Here is a 17298-nt window from a genome sequence, read left to right as displayed (position 1 = left end):
TCCCTCCCTCTCTTTCTCCCTCCCTTCCCCTCTCTCTAAAAATAAATAAAAACTTTTTTTTTAAAGCACCATCTCTTCTTGAGTATTTCAGGGGAGGAATGCATTATAAGAAACTCGCAACTTACATTTGCAAGTTAAGATATTTTCTAATTATAAAGTTGGAAATAGTAATTTTTTAGCTAAGCACATTGCGAGCTAAAAACGGAGTTTGTTAGAAAAGAGGGGAGGTGGGAATTATTGGGTAGGCAGCCAGCAGTGTCTATCATAAAGAGTTTAGATTTCCAACCTATGCCAAAACCAGCTGTGTTACAGCCTCATTTTTGTTGTTGTTGTTGATTTGATGCTAGGGGGAGGGGGGCTCCTAGGCATTGATTTAATAGAGGTAAAGTGTTGATTATTATTTTAAGTTTACACTTCTTTCATAACTAGTGGCTAAACATGTAGTTATATACACTACTCACAGAGAATAAAATTCCTGAGGACTGGATAGCATAAGAAAGAAGGCAGTTTTGCATGTGCTAAAGACAAGTGGGCCCTGGCTGGTGTGGCTCAGTGGACTGAGCACTGGACTATGCAGCAAAGGGTCGTTGGTTCAATTCCCAGTCAGGGCACATGCCTGGGTTGTGGGCAGGCCCCCAGTGGGGGATACGTGGAGCAACCACACATTGATGTTCCTCTCACTCTCTTCCTCCCTTCCTTCCTAAAAATAAATAAAATCTTTAAAATAAAAAATAAAGGCAAGTGGTATAAGAAATTATTTTAATGTAGTTATTGCTCTATCATCTAGCAAGCTGGAGGACCTTCAATAGGTAGCTCAGAACCTGTTTTTATAATGATTCAACATGGCATAAGGATATTTTTCAGGAATATAGAGACAGATAAAAGTAATAGACATTTTAAGTCACTAATGTAATAAAAAAAAAGTGTGCAGACTACCAGTATGCCCATAGGATTTATTGAGGCATTCACAATTAAAAGTTATCTTCTGATTTTAATAAGGAATTGAAAAGAAAAAGTCCTCCAACTCTTAACAGAGGTAGGAAGCCTAAAGTTTGTTGAGAAATGACAAATTTTAAATATGGAACTTAGAAGTATTATTTTGAAAATAGCTACCAAATGAAGGACATTGATAAAATAAGTTAGATTGCACCTATACTTTTTTGTTCACATAAAAGATACATTACTTTTGGTTAGGAGGATATTATACATTTACTAAATTTTGGTAGTACTTTCATTAAAATTTCATTTTAAATTTTTAAAAGATTATTTCACCTGTGTGTCTTAGCAAAATAAACCAATTAGAAGCTGACTTACATTAAAATTGATTCAGATTATCACTTCTACTATCTGTTTACAGAGAGAAAAATGTTTTAGAAATTATAGAAAAGTCAGCTCTGGCTGGGTAGCTGAGTTGCTTAGAGCACTGTCCCTATACACCAAGGCTGTGGGTTCAATCCCCAGTCAGTGCACATACAAGAATCAACCAATGAGTGCAAAAATAAGTGGAACAACAAAAACAAATGTTTCCCATATTGCCCTAAAATTTTTATTTACTTGAGCTGTTAGTGTTTCTTGAAAAAATAGTACTGTGATCAAAAATACTAAGTTAAAATTGTTTTTTTCCTCCAGAAACTGTAACATGCCATTAATATGCATTAAAAATCTACAAAAGAGCATGGATTTCCAAAATGTATTTGATCATAATACCCATTTTTCAAAGAACACTTTGAAAAAATGTAGGTTCTGTCTAGTTTCTTAACTTTTATGACCCTAAAATTTGTGTCAATCCCAGCCTGATGCCTGAGTTGAACTCCCATCCTACAACTGTATTTTAGTCAGATTTGGAAACAATTGACCAGATAACCCTACCTGTAGGATTCTGCTTTCCCCTTGCTCACCATATGTTGGGTTCTACTATGGACTGAATATTTGTGTCCTTGAAAATATATGTGTTCAAGTCCTGACAACCAAGGTGACAGATAATATAAGGAGGCAGGGCCTTTGGGAAGTGATTATCAGGCCATGAGGGCTAAGCCCTCTTGAATGGGCTTAATGACCTTATCTACCCATAGGGAAGAGTAAATAAAGGAATAAAGATAAAGAAGTTAGAAATTCACCAGAACTTCCACACAAGGAAAGAAAAGCTTCAAGTTGAAACTGTAACAGGAGTTAAATATAACAATTCCTTCCTAAAATACTTAATATTCTTTGGCCCTGGAGTCACTGAATTCACATTTAAATTAATCTATATTTAACTTTTATTACATTAATGGATCCTTCTAAAACTAAATTCTATTAAAGTGAAATTATGTTTTTTGAACAATTTAGGTAGATATGGTATCTCTTACACATATATACAATGTATATAATGACACTTATAGAGGCAAAAAAATTCTTAATAAAAATAAATTATAACAAAATAAAGTCTAATTTAGTGTGCTGTTTGCTTTTTTAATAACAAATTCATAAAACAAAATCAAAATTTGTTCATTCTTACACAAATGATTCTGACTGGTGCATACTTTCTTTATGCTCATTTATCAAACCCCGAGTTTTGCTTCTCCATCTGTCGTTAAAATACACATCACTCTAAGCAAACAAAAATGGTTAAAATAAAGATCCTATATCTTGGTGTTTACTTGAAACCAAGTTTTTTCACTCTGAAAGTCTCTTTATCTGCTTTAACTTGGTGTATGTTAAATTAATAAATAAAACCTTATTCCTGCATAAGCATACATCTTTCATGATACAAGTTAGCAAATAGCTTATATCAACACCAATGTCCAACAATGTAATTAAATCACTGCTACTTGAAATATTTTATACAGGAATAATTTAACTCTTTATACACAGCTGAAGTCTTGCATTTCAGTATGTTCTACAACTTCTGTATCATCACCTGAAATTTACCTAAAAAAGAAAACGAAGAATCATTTTGATTTTAGCAACAAGAAAAAGAAGTCTAAACATCAGTTTTCAGCTTTATTTAGGAAGTTTTAATCAAGAAACTTATTATGTCAAAGTTTTCACAATCATATTCAATAAAGGTAATTCCATTTTTATGAGATGATTATCTGACTAGTGAATTAAGTGCCTTTGTTTTTCTTTGTAATCCTTATATTTTGGGTATTTCACTGCTGATTATCATCATGACTAGAAGGAAATACAGTGAAGCTCAAGTCAATTGTATTCTTGGTTGGTAGTGGTAGCTCTGGGTGAAAGATCTTTTGAAAGTTTAGTGCTAAAAGGCCAACTTTTATCTAGCTTTACATAATAAATATATACTAGAAAACTTAAAAAAAATTTCAACAGGGAAATTTGCTATCTGAAAAGAATACATCAGAAAATTTTCCTTTAGAAGTTAAGAATCATCCTTAAACTGTCTAACTTGGATTTCTTTAGCACATTTTCTTAAATCAACATTCATTATGAATTAAAAAATCATTGAGTATGAATATAAGTGTGCTACATATTACTGCATTAAATGTTAAAATTGGTCAAAGTAAATGGTTTTAGCATTTTAAATGCCCTCTAAGTTAACAGAAACAGAAACAAAACCAAAACAAACAGCAAAAAGACCTGAAAAAATAACCAAAAACATTTGTAAGAAATGTGAATTCAACTTACAAGCAGGCATTGAAGACACTTCAGCTGTTACAATACTTTTTATCCCCAAGTTTGATAAGCCACCTCTGATTAAGCCACATGTAAATGCTAAATACTAAAATGAACAAAAAAATGTAAAAAAATATTAAGGATTTCCCAAGACAGTAAATCTATGAATAACTGACATTTAGTTAAACCTTACTATTAAGTCATTCCTATTTAAAAAGAAGGGTTGTGGAAGAACTTTTTCAAAATTACTGAAAATTCTAATTGTTAGATTTCCCAGCTCCTTGCTACTAAATCATGACCTATTACAAGCTCTGCCAATTGTGTGCTCCAGTTCATGACTCTGAATCTAGAATGAGTGACAAAAGTCAAGCTGGGAACAGGTTAGACTTAATTCCAGAGGCAAAGAAAGGCAGCTTGTGTCTAATGTCAGTACTGCCCGAAGAATTCTCACCAGACCCTCTTGGTGGAATGACAGGGCGTCTTTCTGGCTGCTTTAACCTCCTGTGATTCTTGCCTGTTTTCTGAGCCTTCCCATCAATTCTTTAAGCTAATATTATTCCAATCAATCAGAGTTGGTTTCTGCTTTCTACAATCAACAATCTTGATTTGTTGAAGACTTATAGTGTGCCAAAACAAAAAAATTATCCAGTTCAAAATATAAGTAGTGTCAACACAGAAAACCCGTCACAGTGACACAAGGAAAGGGAGAGGGACTGAGCTACAGCAGAGGAAGCCAGGACAAGAATGGGAACTAAAAAGCTAATAATCCAAGGAATTTTGGGTCATCTACATTTTTGTATTGTTTGATATTCAATAATACTACATATAAATGAATAATATAGAATATTATTATTTTATAATATACATAAGTGGGTACTGATAGGCAATTAGATCCAGAGTCATGAAATTTTGAACTGGAACAAAGCTTAGAGACTGTTTATAATATATAGATTATTATGATCAGTTTTATTAATGAGAAGACTAAGGTCCAGAGGGGTTATATAACTTACCCACTGTCACAAACGTGTAAGTTGTGAAGCTTAACTCTAGATTTAGTTGGTCCTAAGCCATGTTCTTTCCACTATATCTATACTACCTTTGTGTTAGATGATTTAGGTATGAACAAATTTTTGCAGATAAATAGGCAATTTATACTGCCTCCAATATTTTAATCACTTCAAAGGAATGCTTACATTAAAACTTGTTATCTTGCCCTGACTGGGTGGTTCAGTTGATCGGAGCAGTGACCTGTACACTGAGAGGCTGCAGGTTCGATCCCTGGTCAGGGGACATACCTAGCTTCTGGGTTCAATCCCTAATCAGGGCACTTACAGGAGGCAACTAATCAATGCTTCTCTCTCATATTGATGTCTTTCTTTCTCTGTCCCTCTCCCTCTCCTCTCCACTCCCCCCCCCCCGCCCGCTTCCTCTCTAAATCTATAAATATCCTCAAGTGAGGATTAAAAATTTGTTTAAAAAAACTCATCATCTTTCTTTAACACATCTACTTATTTATCGACTCCTGTATGATTGAAAAACAAAAACTACACAAAACCCAGAAACATAGATATACTTAACACAAAACATGTATTCTTAGAAACAATGTTAACTATGTATAAAACAATTTTTTAAATACAAAGGAGATTGTAAGTATAAACACTGAGGTCAATAGTTTTGCACAGCTAATATAAGTTTTATAAGCTCGAGTATCTTTTCTGACATCTGCTATATTCAAAAATGCCCATTAATCATTGGCATTTAGTTATACTGTTTCTTTAATTGGTCCTCATAAGCTTATTTGGCTACAATTTAATGTTATTTTAACATGATGAACATCCCTATCATACTTCATAGCAAAGTTTTTAAACAAAAGAAAACAATTGTAAAACCTATTTTATTGTTTTTTAGATCTATTTCTTTCTTTTTTTTAGAGACAGGAAGGGAGAGAGAGCGTGAGAAACATGGATGTGCGAGAGATACATCAGACCAGTTGCCTCTCACACGCCCCCATCTGGGGACCTGGCCTGAAACCTAGACATGTGTCCTGACTGGGAATCAGGCCAGTGACCTTTTGGTTCACAGGCCAGCCCTCAGTCCACTAAGCCACACCAGCCAGGATGTAAAACCTATTTTAAATTCAAAAGTCTGTTGTGCCTGGCACTGTACTTTTCCTTATGGTCTACTCTTTTCATAATAAAAAAAAAAAACCTCAATCTTCTATTCCACTAAATACCTTAGATGCATGTTCTAAGTACTGTTTTCCTGCAGACATCTGAGTAAGCAGACGAAATTTGTTGTCTTGAAGTACATAGATGCCCTGTTCCAAAAACAAAAAACACATCCAAAGTCACTGTTGTCTGCAGTCCTTAAAAATTACCTCTTGAAACCAATTTAAGAGCTAAGTTATTAAAACTCCCTTTTCCATTAGTCAAATTTTCTTTAAGTGAAGGAGTTTTACAATGTTGAAGCTGAAAAATTGGTCAGCATTTTTTAACACTAATATTTACTCAATGCTTTAAATACTGCACATACGAAGATGCATAAGACATAGTCCCTGTCCTTAAGTCACAGTGCAGTGTAAAAGAATCAGAACTAACTTGTCCAGGTAAAATTAGCAGTTGTATATTATTAACTCCTATCTATAAAGCCAATAATCAGTCACTGCTTCCCCTCAGCATTTTAAGTGCTTCCAAGCTCAGGTTGGTAGTACTATGTGAAAAAATAAATTCTACGGGTAACTACTACATACATTTTTTTTCATTTTTTAATAATGAAAATCCATTCTAAATATTTCCTTGAGGGATTTTAAATGCACCATTTTCCATGCAATCTATTAATTTTTATATTTACAAAATATTTTAATAGCAAATATTAAATAACACAAGAGTTAAATATGCTCTATAAATTAGACTTCAGAAATTACTCTAAAGATATAAATGTGATATATTTGTGGTTCTTCTTATTACTACCACTACAAAAAATAACTAAGAAACCAAATCCTAAAACCTTTATCACTCTGACACTGCTAATTTTTAAAACTTAAAATAACTTAATTGGGGGGAAAGAAACAGCTATCATTGCTGATAATTGTCCCTTTGTCTTTATTCAGAAAAAAATTAGAAATTTTAGAAAAAAAATTCTAAAATACGCTATTAGAAAAAAATTAATGACTTATTAATAACATGTAAAAAAAATTACAAAGTTGACTAGAAGTTATTTTAAATTTTAAATAATAGTAAATCACTAAAATAGGACATTTATATTAAGTTAAAAGACTTAAAAAAAGTCCTATCTAAATACCTGATGATTTGTCCTTAGGTTGTCGATTTGTTTCTTGAATACTGTAGTCCAGAAATCTTTACAAATGAACTTCATGATATCTAACTCATCCTTGAACCTTGCAGTATCTTTTGTAAACCTAAAAAGATCAACTAGAAGTAATTCAGTATTTTTTTCCACAGAAAATAGGAAGGATCAATTGCTAACTAATTTCCAAATGCCAGAACAGCACTGAATATTGACAGTCATAAAATGATAAGCATGAAACAAAGCAGACCCCATCACAATGGATTCACATCCAGTAATACAGTTATGGGACTAAAATTGGTCTGACAGTAGAATCTAACAGTAACCTGTAGTTTTAGATACAATTCATTTTAGCAAATCAAAAAAACTGAGGATAACCATGGTCTTGTTATATAAACCATAGAGTTCACCTACTCAGACAGTGAGAAAGAAATACTAAAAAGAATTGTTCTATAAATTGAAAGGTGATTGCATGCATAAACAGACTATAAAGTACTTGCATCCCTATGCATTCAAACAAAATTACATTTAAGTGAATGAACCTATGAACCTTAAGTAGAAAATGCAACAAGATTTTAGATAGTTGTTTCAGTACACCAAAGTTTTCAGGGAAAAAAGTCTAAAACATAAAATATGTTATTTTCTTCAAATATTAAAACATAAAGTTGAATAACTGAGTTAAAATAATGAAGTATCTAAAAAGATACTTGCATTTGTGAAATAAATACCAAAATTTGGGAATTAAAATTCAAGTATCTCAAGTTTTATGCAATCTTTTGAAATAGACCATCTTTGCTCATAACCTACCTGGAAGAAAATTTTCAAATCCAGACTGCTCACCTTTCTATCAATCCTTGTCCCACTCGAAACCCCATGTTTTCCAGCTTAGTAATACAGCGTCCATTTTCCTATTTAAAAAAATAATAGCTTTGAGTACGTTTAGAATGTAAGAATGTTGATATTCAAAATTGTTCTAAAATGTTAGCTAAAAAATTAATGTTAATATTTATACTTTCTTCATTGAAACATTTAAGAAAAAGTGAATTTTCTTTTTTTTTAAGATTTTATTTATTTATTTTTAGAGAGGGAAAGGAGGGAGTAAGAGAGAGAGAGAGAAACATCAATGTGCGGTTGCTGGGGGTCATGGCCTGCAACCCAGGCATGTACCCTGACTGGGAATCGAACCTGCGACACTTTGGTTCGCAGCCAGCACTCAATCCACTGAGCTACACCAGCCAGGGCAGAAAAAAGTGAATTTTCTTAGTCCTAATCATTTTCATAAAGCAATAAAATAAACAGGGAACTATTGCTTATTATTACTTTTCAGAAATCCCAAAGCCTCTTCCTAATTATTCTCCCCCTACAAGATTTTTTGTGTTGTGTTTTTTTTTTTTTTAACATTTTCAACAATTCCTCTTCTCTCCTCAGTTATAAAACTTTGTATTAGGAGCATTTGAGATCTCCCAGCAACTGTCCTCAGTTTTGGCTCATATAAACTCTTAAAAAATTCTCTATTAAAAAAAAAACAACTTGGGCCCTGGTTGGTATGGCTCAGTGGATTGAGCTCCGGCTGCGAACCAAAGCATCGCAGGTTCGATTCCCAGTCAGAGCATATGCCTGGGATGCAGGCCAGGTCCCCAGTGGGGGCCACATGAGAGGCAACCACATATAGATGTTTCTCTCTCTTTCTCCCTCCCTTCCCACCTCTAAAAATAAATAAATAAAATATTTTTTAAAAATTAAAAAAAAAATAAGGGGAGGGTGGTAATGGGAGGGAAGTGGGGAGGGTGGAGGGGACTGGATTGGGAGTAAAAAGGAGAAAACTGTATTTGAACAATGATTAAAAAAATTAAAAAAAAACAACTTGGTATCACCTTTGACTTTTTTCTGTCCGTCATTTGCTTTGTGCTATCACTAATTTCTATTGTTTCTTGTTTTGATTAAAATGTCTCTTAGAGTTATACAAGCTCTTGTATAACTAGCTCTTGGTGTGTCTAAGTTGATGACCCCACCATTCTATGCCTGGAATCCTGCAATTGCTTTGCTCTTCCTTCGACAATTTCATCCAGTCTTAAGGCTTAAAATACTGTCCCTATGCTGAAGACTCCCTAAATCCTCTGGATGACCTACAAAGACCTATCCCATCCAGACCCATGCACCTCTTGAACCCAACCTTCTACTCTTGTTCATTCACTCCAATCCAGCTGCACTGGTCTCCTGGCTGTCCTTAAACATGCCAGACATGCCCTTGTCTCAGGGATCTTGCATAGACAGCTCTTCCTCCAGATATACACAAGACCAACTCCCTTGCTTTAAGCCTTCTCTCACATGTCACCATTACAAACAAGGCCCACTTTAACCATTTCTTTAAAATTACAGTATCATTCCCCTTCAGCAACTTTCTATCTTAGTGATTTTCAAAGTGTGGTTCTCAAGACTAGCAACACTGATATCACAAGGAAACTTGTAAAAATGACAAATCTGGTAATCCCACACCCAATTTACTGAATCAAAAACTGGGTGTGGGGTCCGCAATCTGTTTTAAGAAGCCCTCTAAAAGTGATTCTGATGTCTCATCTCACTTCCCTGATTAAGCTGTCTCCAAAGAACTTTTTTTACCATATGACATACAATATATATATTTCACTAATTTTATATTGCCATATTCCTCTATCCCCACACTGCTAGAATACAGCTCCAAGAGGGTAGGATTTTTTATATATTCTGAAGCCTGTTCCTCTCCTACTAAGAAGTACATCATAGCCTTCATTATTTGCTGAACTTTCTTCTAAAGAACCATGTACTCCACTTATGGGCTGTGCCTACTAACTATATTTCTAGTACAGACTTTATTGAACATGGCTATCTAGAGGTCCCATAGGCCCCTCAGATTAGGCATATTTAGCTTGCTCTTCCTCCAGAATTCCTTAACTTCATTCATGTCATCACCATCCACCTAGATACTCCAACCAAAAAACTTCCACTGTCTCTACCTCTCTGCTCCCAACCTCTCCACAGACACTGCAGTCCAGTCCTGTGGAGCCTACAACTACATATTTTCCAAAATCCTTCTCTCTCCATCCTTACTGCTTAAGTTAGCCCTTATCATTTCTCTCTTGGTTTTCAGCCAGAGCCTTCCAACTGATCTCCTTGTCTCTAGTTTTCTTCCTTTGATTTATTTTCTGTAGTTCTGGTGTATACTTTCTAAAAAACAAATCTGCCCTGGCTGGTGTGGCTCAGTGGATTGAGTACCAGACTAAGCTGGTTGAACTCCCAGTCAGGGCACATGCCTGGGTGGCCGACCAGGTCCAGGGGGCAGGGTGCATGAGAGGCAACTGAATGTTGATGTTTTTCTCCCTCTCTCCCTCCCTTCCCCTCTCTCTAAAAATAAAGAAATAATTCTTTAAAAAACAAATCATGTTAGATTTCTACTGGATCTTCCAGCATTTCCTCCTCTTTCTTCAAAGTCAAGTCCAAACTCCTTAGCATGACATTATGTGCCTTTCCTTAAACGGTCCCTGGCTAGTTAAGCAGAATTACTAACAGCCACATATCCACAAACATCATTCCTTCTACCACTCTAAAATTTCTGTAGCAAGTCCAGATTTCCATGCTTTCTTCTTCTTCCATACTTTTGTAAATGCTGTCCCCTAAACTGTTCATCTTTTAAATTCAGCTCTACTATAGTATCACATCCTCCCAGAAACCTTCCCTGATACTCCTTTGGGCCCTAAGCTTGCCATAACACTGTATACATATGTTTATTATTGTACCTATCACTATCCTTGGTTTTTCTGTTACTCTCCATACTCATTCCCAAACATGCTCGGGTGGAATGAGCACCTGTAAGTCAGGATGCTCTTTGTAGAACAATCTACTCTGTAGAATCACCCAGGAACATACTGATTAGCAGGAAGTATGTTTATATAAGTAGACATTCTCAAAGACTAACTATGATCGCATGAGCTTTTAAAATAAGTCCTAGTAAATACCTTCTGATGTTTACTTATTCATTCCCTTTGGCATATGTGAGTGCCCACTTGTATGCACCAAATTTTTAAGAAAATTAAACCTGGAAATATTTTATCCATTAACTTTTCTTTTTTTAAGATTTAATTTATTTATTTTTAGAGAGGGAAGGGAAGGAGAAAGTGAGAGAGAGAGAAACATCAATGTGCGGTTGCTGGGGGTCATGGCCTGCAACCCAGGCATGTGCCCTGACTGGGAATCAAACCTGCAACTTTGGTTCGCAGCCCAAGCTCAATCCACTGAGCTACGTCAGCCAGGGTGCATTAACTTTTCTTTTAAAAAAACCTACTCTCAATAAAGGTAAACACTCAATTATTCAGTTTTTAAAGATTTAATTCCTTTCTAACACAGTTTGAAAATCACTGATTTGGAGGGTAAGAACATTGGTCCTTATTTCATTTCAAAACTTACAACTTTATGTCTAAAAAGATACATAACACCCCTTGTTGGAGAAGAGGATTGTGTGTCATTCTTTTACATTTTGAAGCACACTTAAAGTAGAGCCAATAACACAACAAAGTCTTTTTAAAAAATTTTTACTGATTGACTGTTAGAGAGAGAGGAAGAAGGGAGTGAAGGAGGGAGAGGAAGGGAGGGAGGGAGGGGGAGAGAGAGACAGAGAGAAAGGGTGATTTGTTATTCTTTTTATTTGTGCATTCATTGGTTGATTCATGTACATGCCCTGTCCAGGGATCAAACCTACAACCTTGGCACATGAAACGATGCTCTACCAACTTAGCTACCAGACCAGGGCCACAATGAATCCTCTTACACCCTGATTCCAATATGGGTTCTAATCATCAAGACTGACACATAACTTTTTAGCCCTGGCCAGGTGCTAACAGGTTGTGGGTTCAATTCCCAGTCAGGGCACATACCTAGGTTTTGGGTTCAGTTCCTGGTCAGGGTGCCTATGAAAGGTGACTGATCTGTTTTTCTCTCACATCAATGTTTCTTTCTCTTTTTCTTTCACTTTCTCTTTCTCTTTTGCTCTCTCTCCACTCCCCCTTCCTCTCTTTAAAATCAATAAACATATCCTCAGGTGAGGATTAAAAAAAAAGACTATCACATAACTTTTAAAAAATTATTTTGTTTATATGCACTTTACATTTTCCACCCACCCTAAACAAATTGCAATAGAAAAGTTATTTATAGTTTAAATCAGTGATTTCGACCTTTTTCATCTCATGGCACACACAAACTAATTACTAAAATTTTGCAGCATACCAAAAAAATATTTTTTGCCAATCTGACAAAAAATAGGTATAATTTTGATTCATTCACACCAAATGGCTATTGTGTTGGCTGTTGTCATATTTTTTATTTGAAGATCTATGGGAAAAAGAAGTCAGTCAGTGCCCTTGACTAGTCAGGTATCGCATGTTTTAAAAATTCTTGCATTCGGGCCCACCCAGGGACGCTAAGCTAACCCTGGCTGGCACAGCTCAGTGGATTGAGCACGGGCTGCGAACCAAAGTGTCGCAGGTTCGATTCCCAGTCAGGGTACGTGCCTGGGTTGCAGGCCATGACCCCCAGCAACCGCACATTGATGTTTCTCTCTCTCTCTTACTCCCTCCCTTCCCTCTCTAAAAATAAATAAATAAAATCTTTAAAAAAATTCTTGCAGCACACTGGTTGAAAATTGCTGATTTATTCTTTCTACTGGATGCATGATCTGTTTTCCTTGTAAATGCAATACAATAAACAATTTAGTAACCTAAAAAACAGAAAATCACACCCAGATTCCAATATGGATTTTAGTCATCAAGACTGGTTTAAGTGATTCAAAACTTACGAATTTCTTTTCTCATATATGACTAGCACGCCTCTTAAAATTACCAGTCATGATTACAACAGCTCTGTTTTCCTTTTGGGTCAATACATTAGGGAAAAGAGGGATTTTAAAAAAGATGATTTTCCTGGGCAATGGCTGGAAGAGAGAAGAAATTGGAGAGAGAAAATGAAGAGAACTGAATACACACATTAGAGGTTGGGTGGAATAGGAATAGTACAATAAAGGCTGAAAGGGTATGCTACTAATAATTATTGTTGGGGAAAGTGAAGACTAGCTTAACACAAACAAAATGTTTGCTACTCATCACTTAACACAGATGCTAAACATTAATAACTACTGGTTGTTGATAGTAAAAATTTGTAACTTGAAAACAATCTCTATTACAGATGGATCTGAATAACAAGAGAATTTGCTTCATTTCCAGTACTCTTTCTGATGTCTTCCTAATGATAGCTACCAATGCATCATGTCCATCTGCCATAAACTGAGTTTTTGTGTTCCCCTAAAATTCATATATTGAAATCCTAATCCTCAATGTGATGGTATTAGGAGGTGGGACTCCTGGGATGTGACTCCATCATAAGAGTCCTCAAGAATCAGATTAGTGCCCTTAAAGTAGAGACACTAGAAAGCTAGCTAGTCCCCTTCTGCCATGTGAAGATACAGCTGAAAGACATCTATGAACCAGGAGCAGAATTTCATAGACACAGATTCTGTTGGCATCTTGATCTTGAACATCCCAGCCTCCAGAACTGTGAGAAATAAATGCTTGTTGTTTATAAGCCACTCCATCTATGTTTTTGTTTGTTTGTTTTATAGCAGCTAGGACAAAGAAACTATCCTTCTTATAGTTTACAAACTGGCAATACCTTTTCTGGATATCCTATATGCATCAGAAAATTTCAGCCTGTCCAAAAAATACTTCATTATTTTCATCTCTTTTTTCTCCCTTATTCCTCTCCAACCAATCCAGCTGCTCAAGCTAAAATCCTAGGGATAATTTTCAACTCTCACTCTTATACTTAACCAAGTCCTAGAGATTCTACCTCCTATTTCTCAAACTTGTTCACTCCTCTTCTTTCTATCCCTGTCTTAATTCAGATCTCCATCATCTCCTGCCTGGGTGCCTGCAGTAAGTGGATCTTTTCACTACAAGAATCTTCCCTCTCCAGCCAGCCCCTCTTTCTAGAACAAGTGGGTCATGTCATTCTCCTTCTTAAAAATCCTTTTTAAACAATTTTATTTATTTATTTTTAGAGAGAAGGAAAGGGGGGAGAAAGGGAGAGAAACATCAATGTGTGGTTGCCTCTCATGCGCCCCACACTGGGGACCTGGCCGGCAACCCAGGCATGTGCCCAGACCAGGAGTTGAACTAGTGACTCCTTGGTTCACAGGTCTATGCTCAGTCCACTGAGATATACCAGCCAGGGCCCCCTTCTTAAAAAACCCTTTAAATCTTCCACCAGGAGGTCCAAATTCTTTAATCGTACAAGGCTCTTTTTGGTTTTAACTCTCAATATGTTTCACTCTCCATCCTTCAATCTAGTCACAATGAAATATGCATACTTAAGCATATTTAAATACTTAACACTCTTTCATATCTCTATGTCTTTCTTCACCTTTGCCTAGGATGCTTTTCCTACCCCCACTTCCACGCCTCTTTATCAACAGCATTGTAGAAAGGGCTTCTAACTTCACATGACTTTGGAATTTCTTATTTATAAAAGGTCTGTTTCAATGCCATGATTCTATACCTAATTACCATCAAATACCATAATTATTCATTAAAACCACTATTCCTCAACAACAGTGAGACAGGGGTTTTATTTTATTAATTTAGCAGTGTCAGACCCACAATGCAAACTGAGTATTTTCTGAATGAATCAATGCAGGAATAAGGATTGCCACATAGAAGTAAACCTCCACAAGGATGGGGCCATTGTTTCCTTCATTACTATATCACCAGCACCTAGAAATTAGCTCTAACGTAATAGGCACTAAATATTTTTAATTAATTAATTTGTTTCCTAATTATAGTAATGCCTGCAAACTTTCTTTTGCTCTGACCTCACTTTCATTAGGCTTCTGTATTCGGGTTGCATGGAGTGATATTAAGGGTTTGGGATAAAGGAGGGAGGGACAGCATTCTCAGGCTGGAGCAGGTCTGCGCAGTGGGTGGCTCAGAAGTGCTGGAAATGGCAGAAGAACTAAGTAAGGAACCCTGCCGTAAACTACGGTAGAGACAACTTTAGTAAGAAAATCTGCAGCCTCCAGGACACAGGTATGGAAATAGACGGAAAAAAAAAATAGCAAATAGGAGACGATGCTAAAGAGAAGAGGATAAAAGACCGGAGACAGCTGACAGGTTCTGTGACTTACGATACCTGCAGGTAGACCCGCTAGTCTACACATTGTGAGGCCTTGGGTGGCGATGGGACAGGGGTTGAAAGAACGAACTTTGGGGAAAACAGAGTGTCACTGCAATAGGGTCTCAAGGGCCTATGGCAGCACTCACCACCTCCCCCTGCTCCGCGGACTTGTACACTCCAGACACCATCTCGTTATGGAGAAGCAAAAACAACGCCTCGTCCGCCATTTCCTGCTTATTCTTGCAAGCTCTGGTTTTCGGCTCCTGTTTGGGTCAGGCTCCCGGGTTCCGGTAAAGCGCCTGAGCGATTTGGAATGCGCCGCAGCTCCCCTAGTCCGTAGACGTAGACAGTCCCTCGTTGCTAGGAGACCGAGAAAGTCAATTCGTTTCCTGAAGACTGGTACTGGAGGGAGCCCAGTACCCGGGTGAGCCCACCCCAGGGCTGCCAAGCCCTCCGGCCAAACAAGAGAGTCTGACAGCTGCCGGAACCAAATCAAACCAAACCAAACCCCCGGAGACCCAATCCGGCCTCTGGGCTGGGGGGGGGGGTGGCCCGAGGTGGGGTGACGGAAAAGGCAACTTCCGGTTCCTTCTAGCCCGGCATTCAGACAGCTCTATGATTACAGAGTTCCTCCCCTGGGGTGAACGCCGGTACCACCGTGATAATGCGGAGGCGGGTGGCACGGGATAATGCATACGGAGCTACCACTGCTTCCTCTGTGTTAACTTCCTATGAGTTAGATGAACCGGTAAGGATGTCTAGTTGCTTCATCAAAAACCGTTCGTTTCCTACCATATGTTCAATATGAAAAGTTGTAAAAAGTGTAAGGAGCATTTGAGATCTTGCTTTTTAGGATGTCAATTTGGCTCAAGTACTTATAAAAATTCTCAAAAAAGAGAGTGAATATATCAATTTTTCATGCCATACATTTTAGATACAATGAGAAATCATCCCAATCCATATTGGATTAAGCCTAGGTATGCAAAAAGCTTTACAGCCATTTTGCCACCAGGAAGTTTACTAGAAGGGATGTAAGGGACAAGGGAGTAAGCAAAGAACAAGATATGCTTGAACCAGAAAACACAAATTAATCTGAGGATTAGGAGAATGGGAAAAGTGCTAAAGGTTTCAGAAAAGCAACTGTCATTGTGGAATGAAGTTCATAAGAATCTGTGACACCCGACAGGTGAGGCTCTGTTGGTTGGGCATTGTCCCACAGAGGGAGAGGTAGCAGGTTGGATTCCCCATCAGAGCACATGTCTGGGCTACGAGTTTGTCCCAGGTTGGGGCACTTAGTGGAGACAACTGATGTTCTCTCACGTGGATGTTTCTCTCTTTTTCTCCCTCTCTCTAAAAATAAAGTCTTTTTTAAAAAATCGGTGACAGATGTGAAACAACTACAAAGGTGCAAATACATATGTTAGATGAATGCACCTCTTAAATTTGGCAAATCTGACATAAATGTGTTGCTTAGCATTTGATTAGTTCTTTTCTTAGTAATTGACAAAGCAGATTTTTTTTTCCAATTAACTAATTGCATCCCCAAAATTAACATGCTGACAACCTCTCAATACTTCGTATCCTTTCACAGGAATGTAAGATCATGTTCCATAATCAGAATTATAATGGCCCTTTTTCTATATGTCCCTTCCAATGTTTAGATCAGTTTATTTGATCATTTATGATTTGTGGTCATTTATCATTTATGATCATTTGTTATTTGTGATCACTTAATATTATTAAATTGTTTATAATTTATTTATCATTAGTGATCATTTAATATTATGATCATTTATCATTTATGATCATTTATGACTTATGATCACATAAGTCAAGCATAAAAATTCCACCTAAGCTTTCAAAAACACTTAATAGTGTAATTTTGCAACCATTTTTCCAACACTAAAATTTCCCATAAATAAAGTCAGGTCCTTTATGTCTCAATTGCATTCTTCCTTCATCACCACCATCGAAGAACAGAAGGAATTCAAGTTCACCACTGAGGTCAGAGTAAGCAACTGACCAACTTAATAAGGTGATTTCTCAAACTACAATAACATGGGGGTCTTAGAATATTCTGAATTTTTTTATTAATTGAATTTAGAGAGGAGGGAAGAAAAGAAGGGCCAGAGAGACAGACATTGATATGTTGTTCCAGTTATTTATGCATTCATTCATTTATTC

The 17298-nt window shown here is 36.5% G+C and overlaps 1 protein-coding gene across 1 annotated transcript; it reads right to left on the bottom strand.

Annotated features, from left to right (window-relative positions):
* Nucleotides 1-1632: 1632 nt before the first annotated feature.
* Nucleotides 1633-15662, bottom strand: TRAPPC6B (trafficking protein particle complex 6B). Its single transcript, XM_028508154.2, has 6 exons — nucleotides 15261-15662; nucleotides 7762-7829; nucleotides 6916-7033; nucleotides 5849-5932; nucleotides 3628-3721; nucleotides 1633-2910 (listed from the first exon to the last, which is right to left on the bottom strand). The coding sequence occupies exons 1-6, from the start codon at nucleotides 15339-15341 to the stop codon at nucleotides 2879-2881; spliced, it is 477 nt and encodes a 158-aa protein (XP_028363955.1). The 5' UTR covers nucleotides 15342-15662; the 3' UTR covers nucleotides 1633-2878.
* Between the last annotated feature and the right edge of the window lie 1636 nt (nucleotides 15663-17298).

This window comes from Phyllostomus discolor, chromosome 1 (genome assembly GCF_004126475.2).
Source record: "Phyllostomus discolor isolate MPI-MPIP mPhyDis1 chromosome 1, mPhyDis1.pri.v3, whole genome shotgun sequence".
NCBI lineage: Eukaryota > Metazoa > Chordata > Mammalia > Chiroptera > Phyllostomidae > Phyllostomus > Phyllostomus discolor.
This window is presented reverse-complemented; position numbering and strand designations above follow the sequence as displayed.

Excerpts from the sequence above, each read along its gene's own strand:
- TRAPPC6B (XM_028508154.2), bottom strand. The coding sequence starts at position 15,341 with ATGGCGGACGAGGCGTTGTTTTTGCTTCTCCATAACGAGATGGTGTCT. Across the intron at positions 5,933-6,915 it reads ACCTAAGGACAAATCATCAG|GGCATCTATGTACTTCAAGA; the intron begins GTATTTAGATAG and ends TTTTTGGAACAG. Across the intron at positions 3,722-5,848 it reads ACTTAGAACATGCATCTAAG|TATTTAGCATTTACATGTGG; the intron begins GTATTTAGTGGA and ends TGTTCATTTTAG.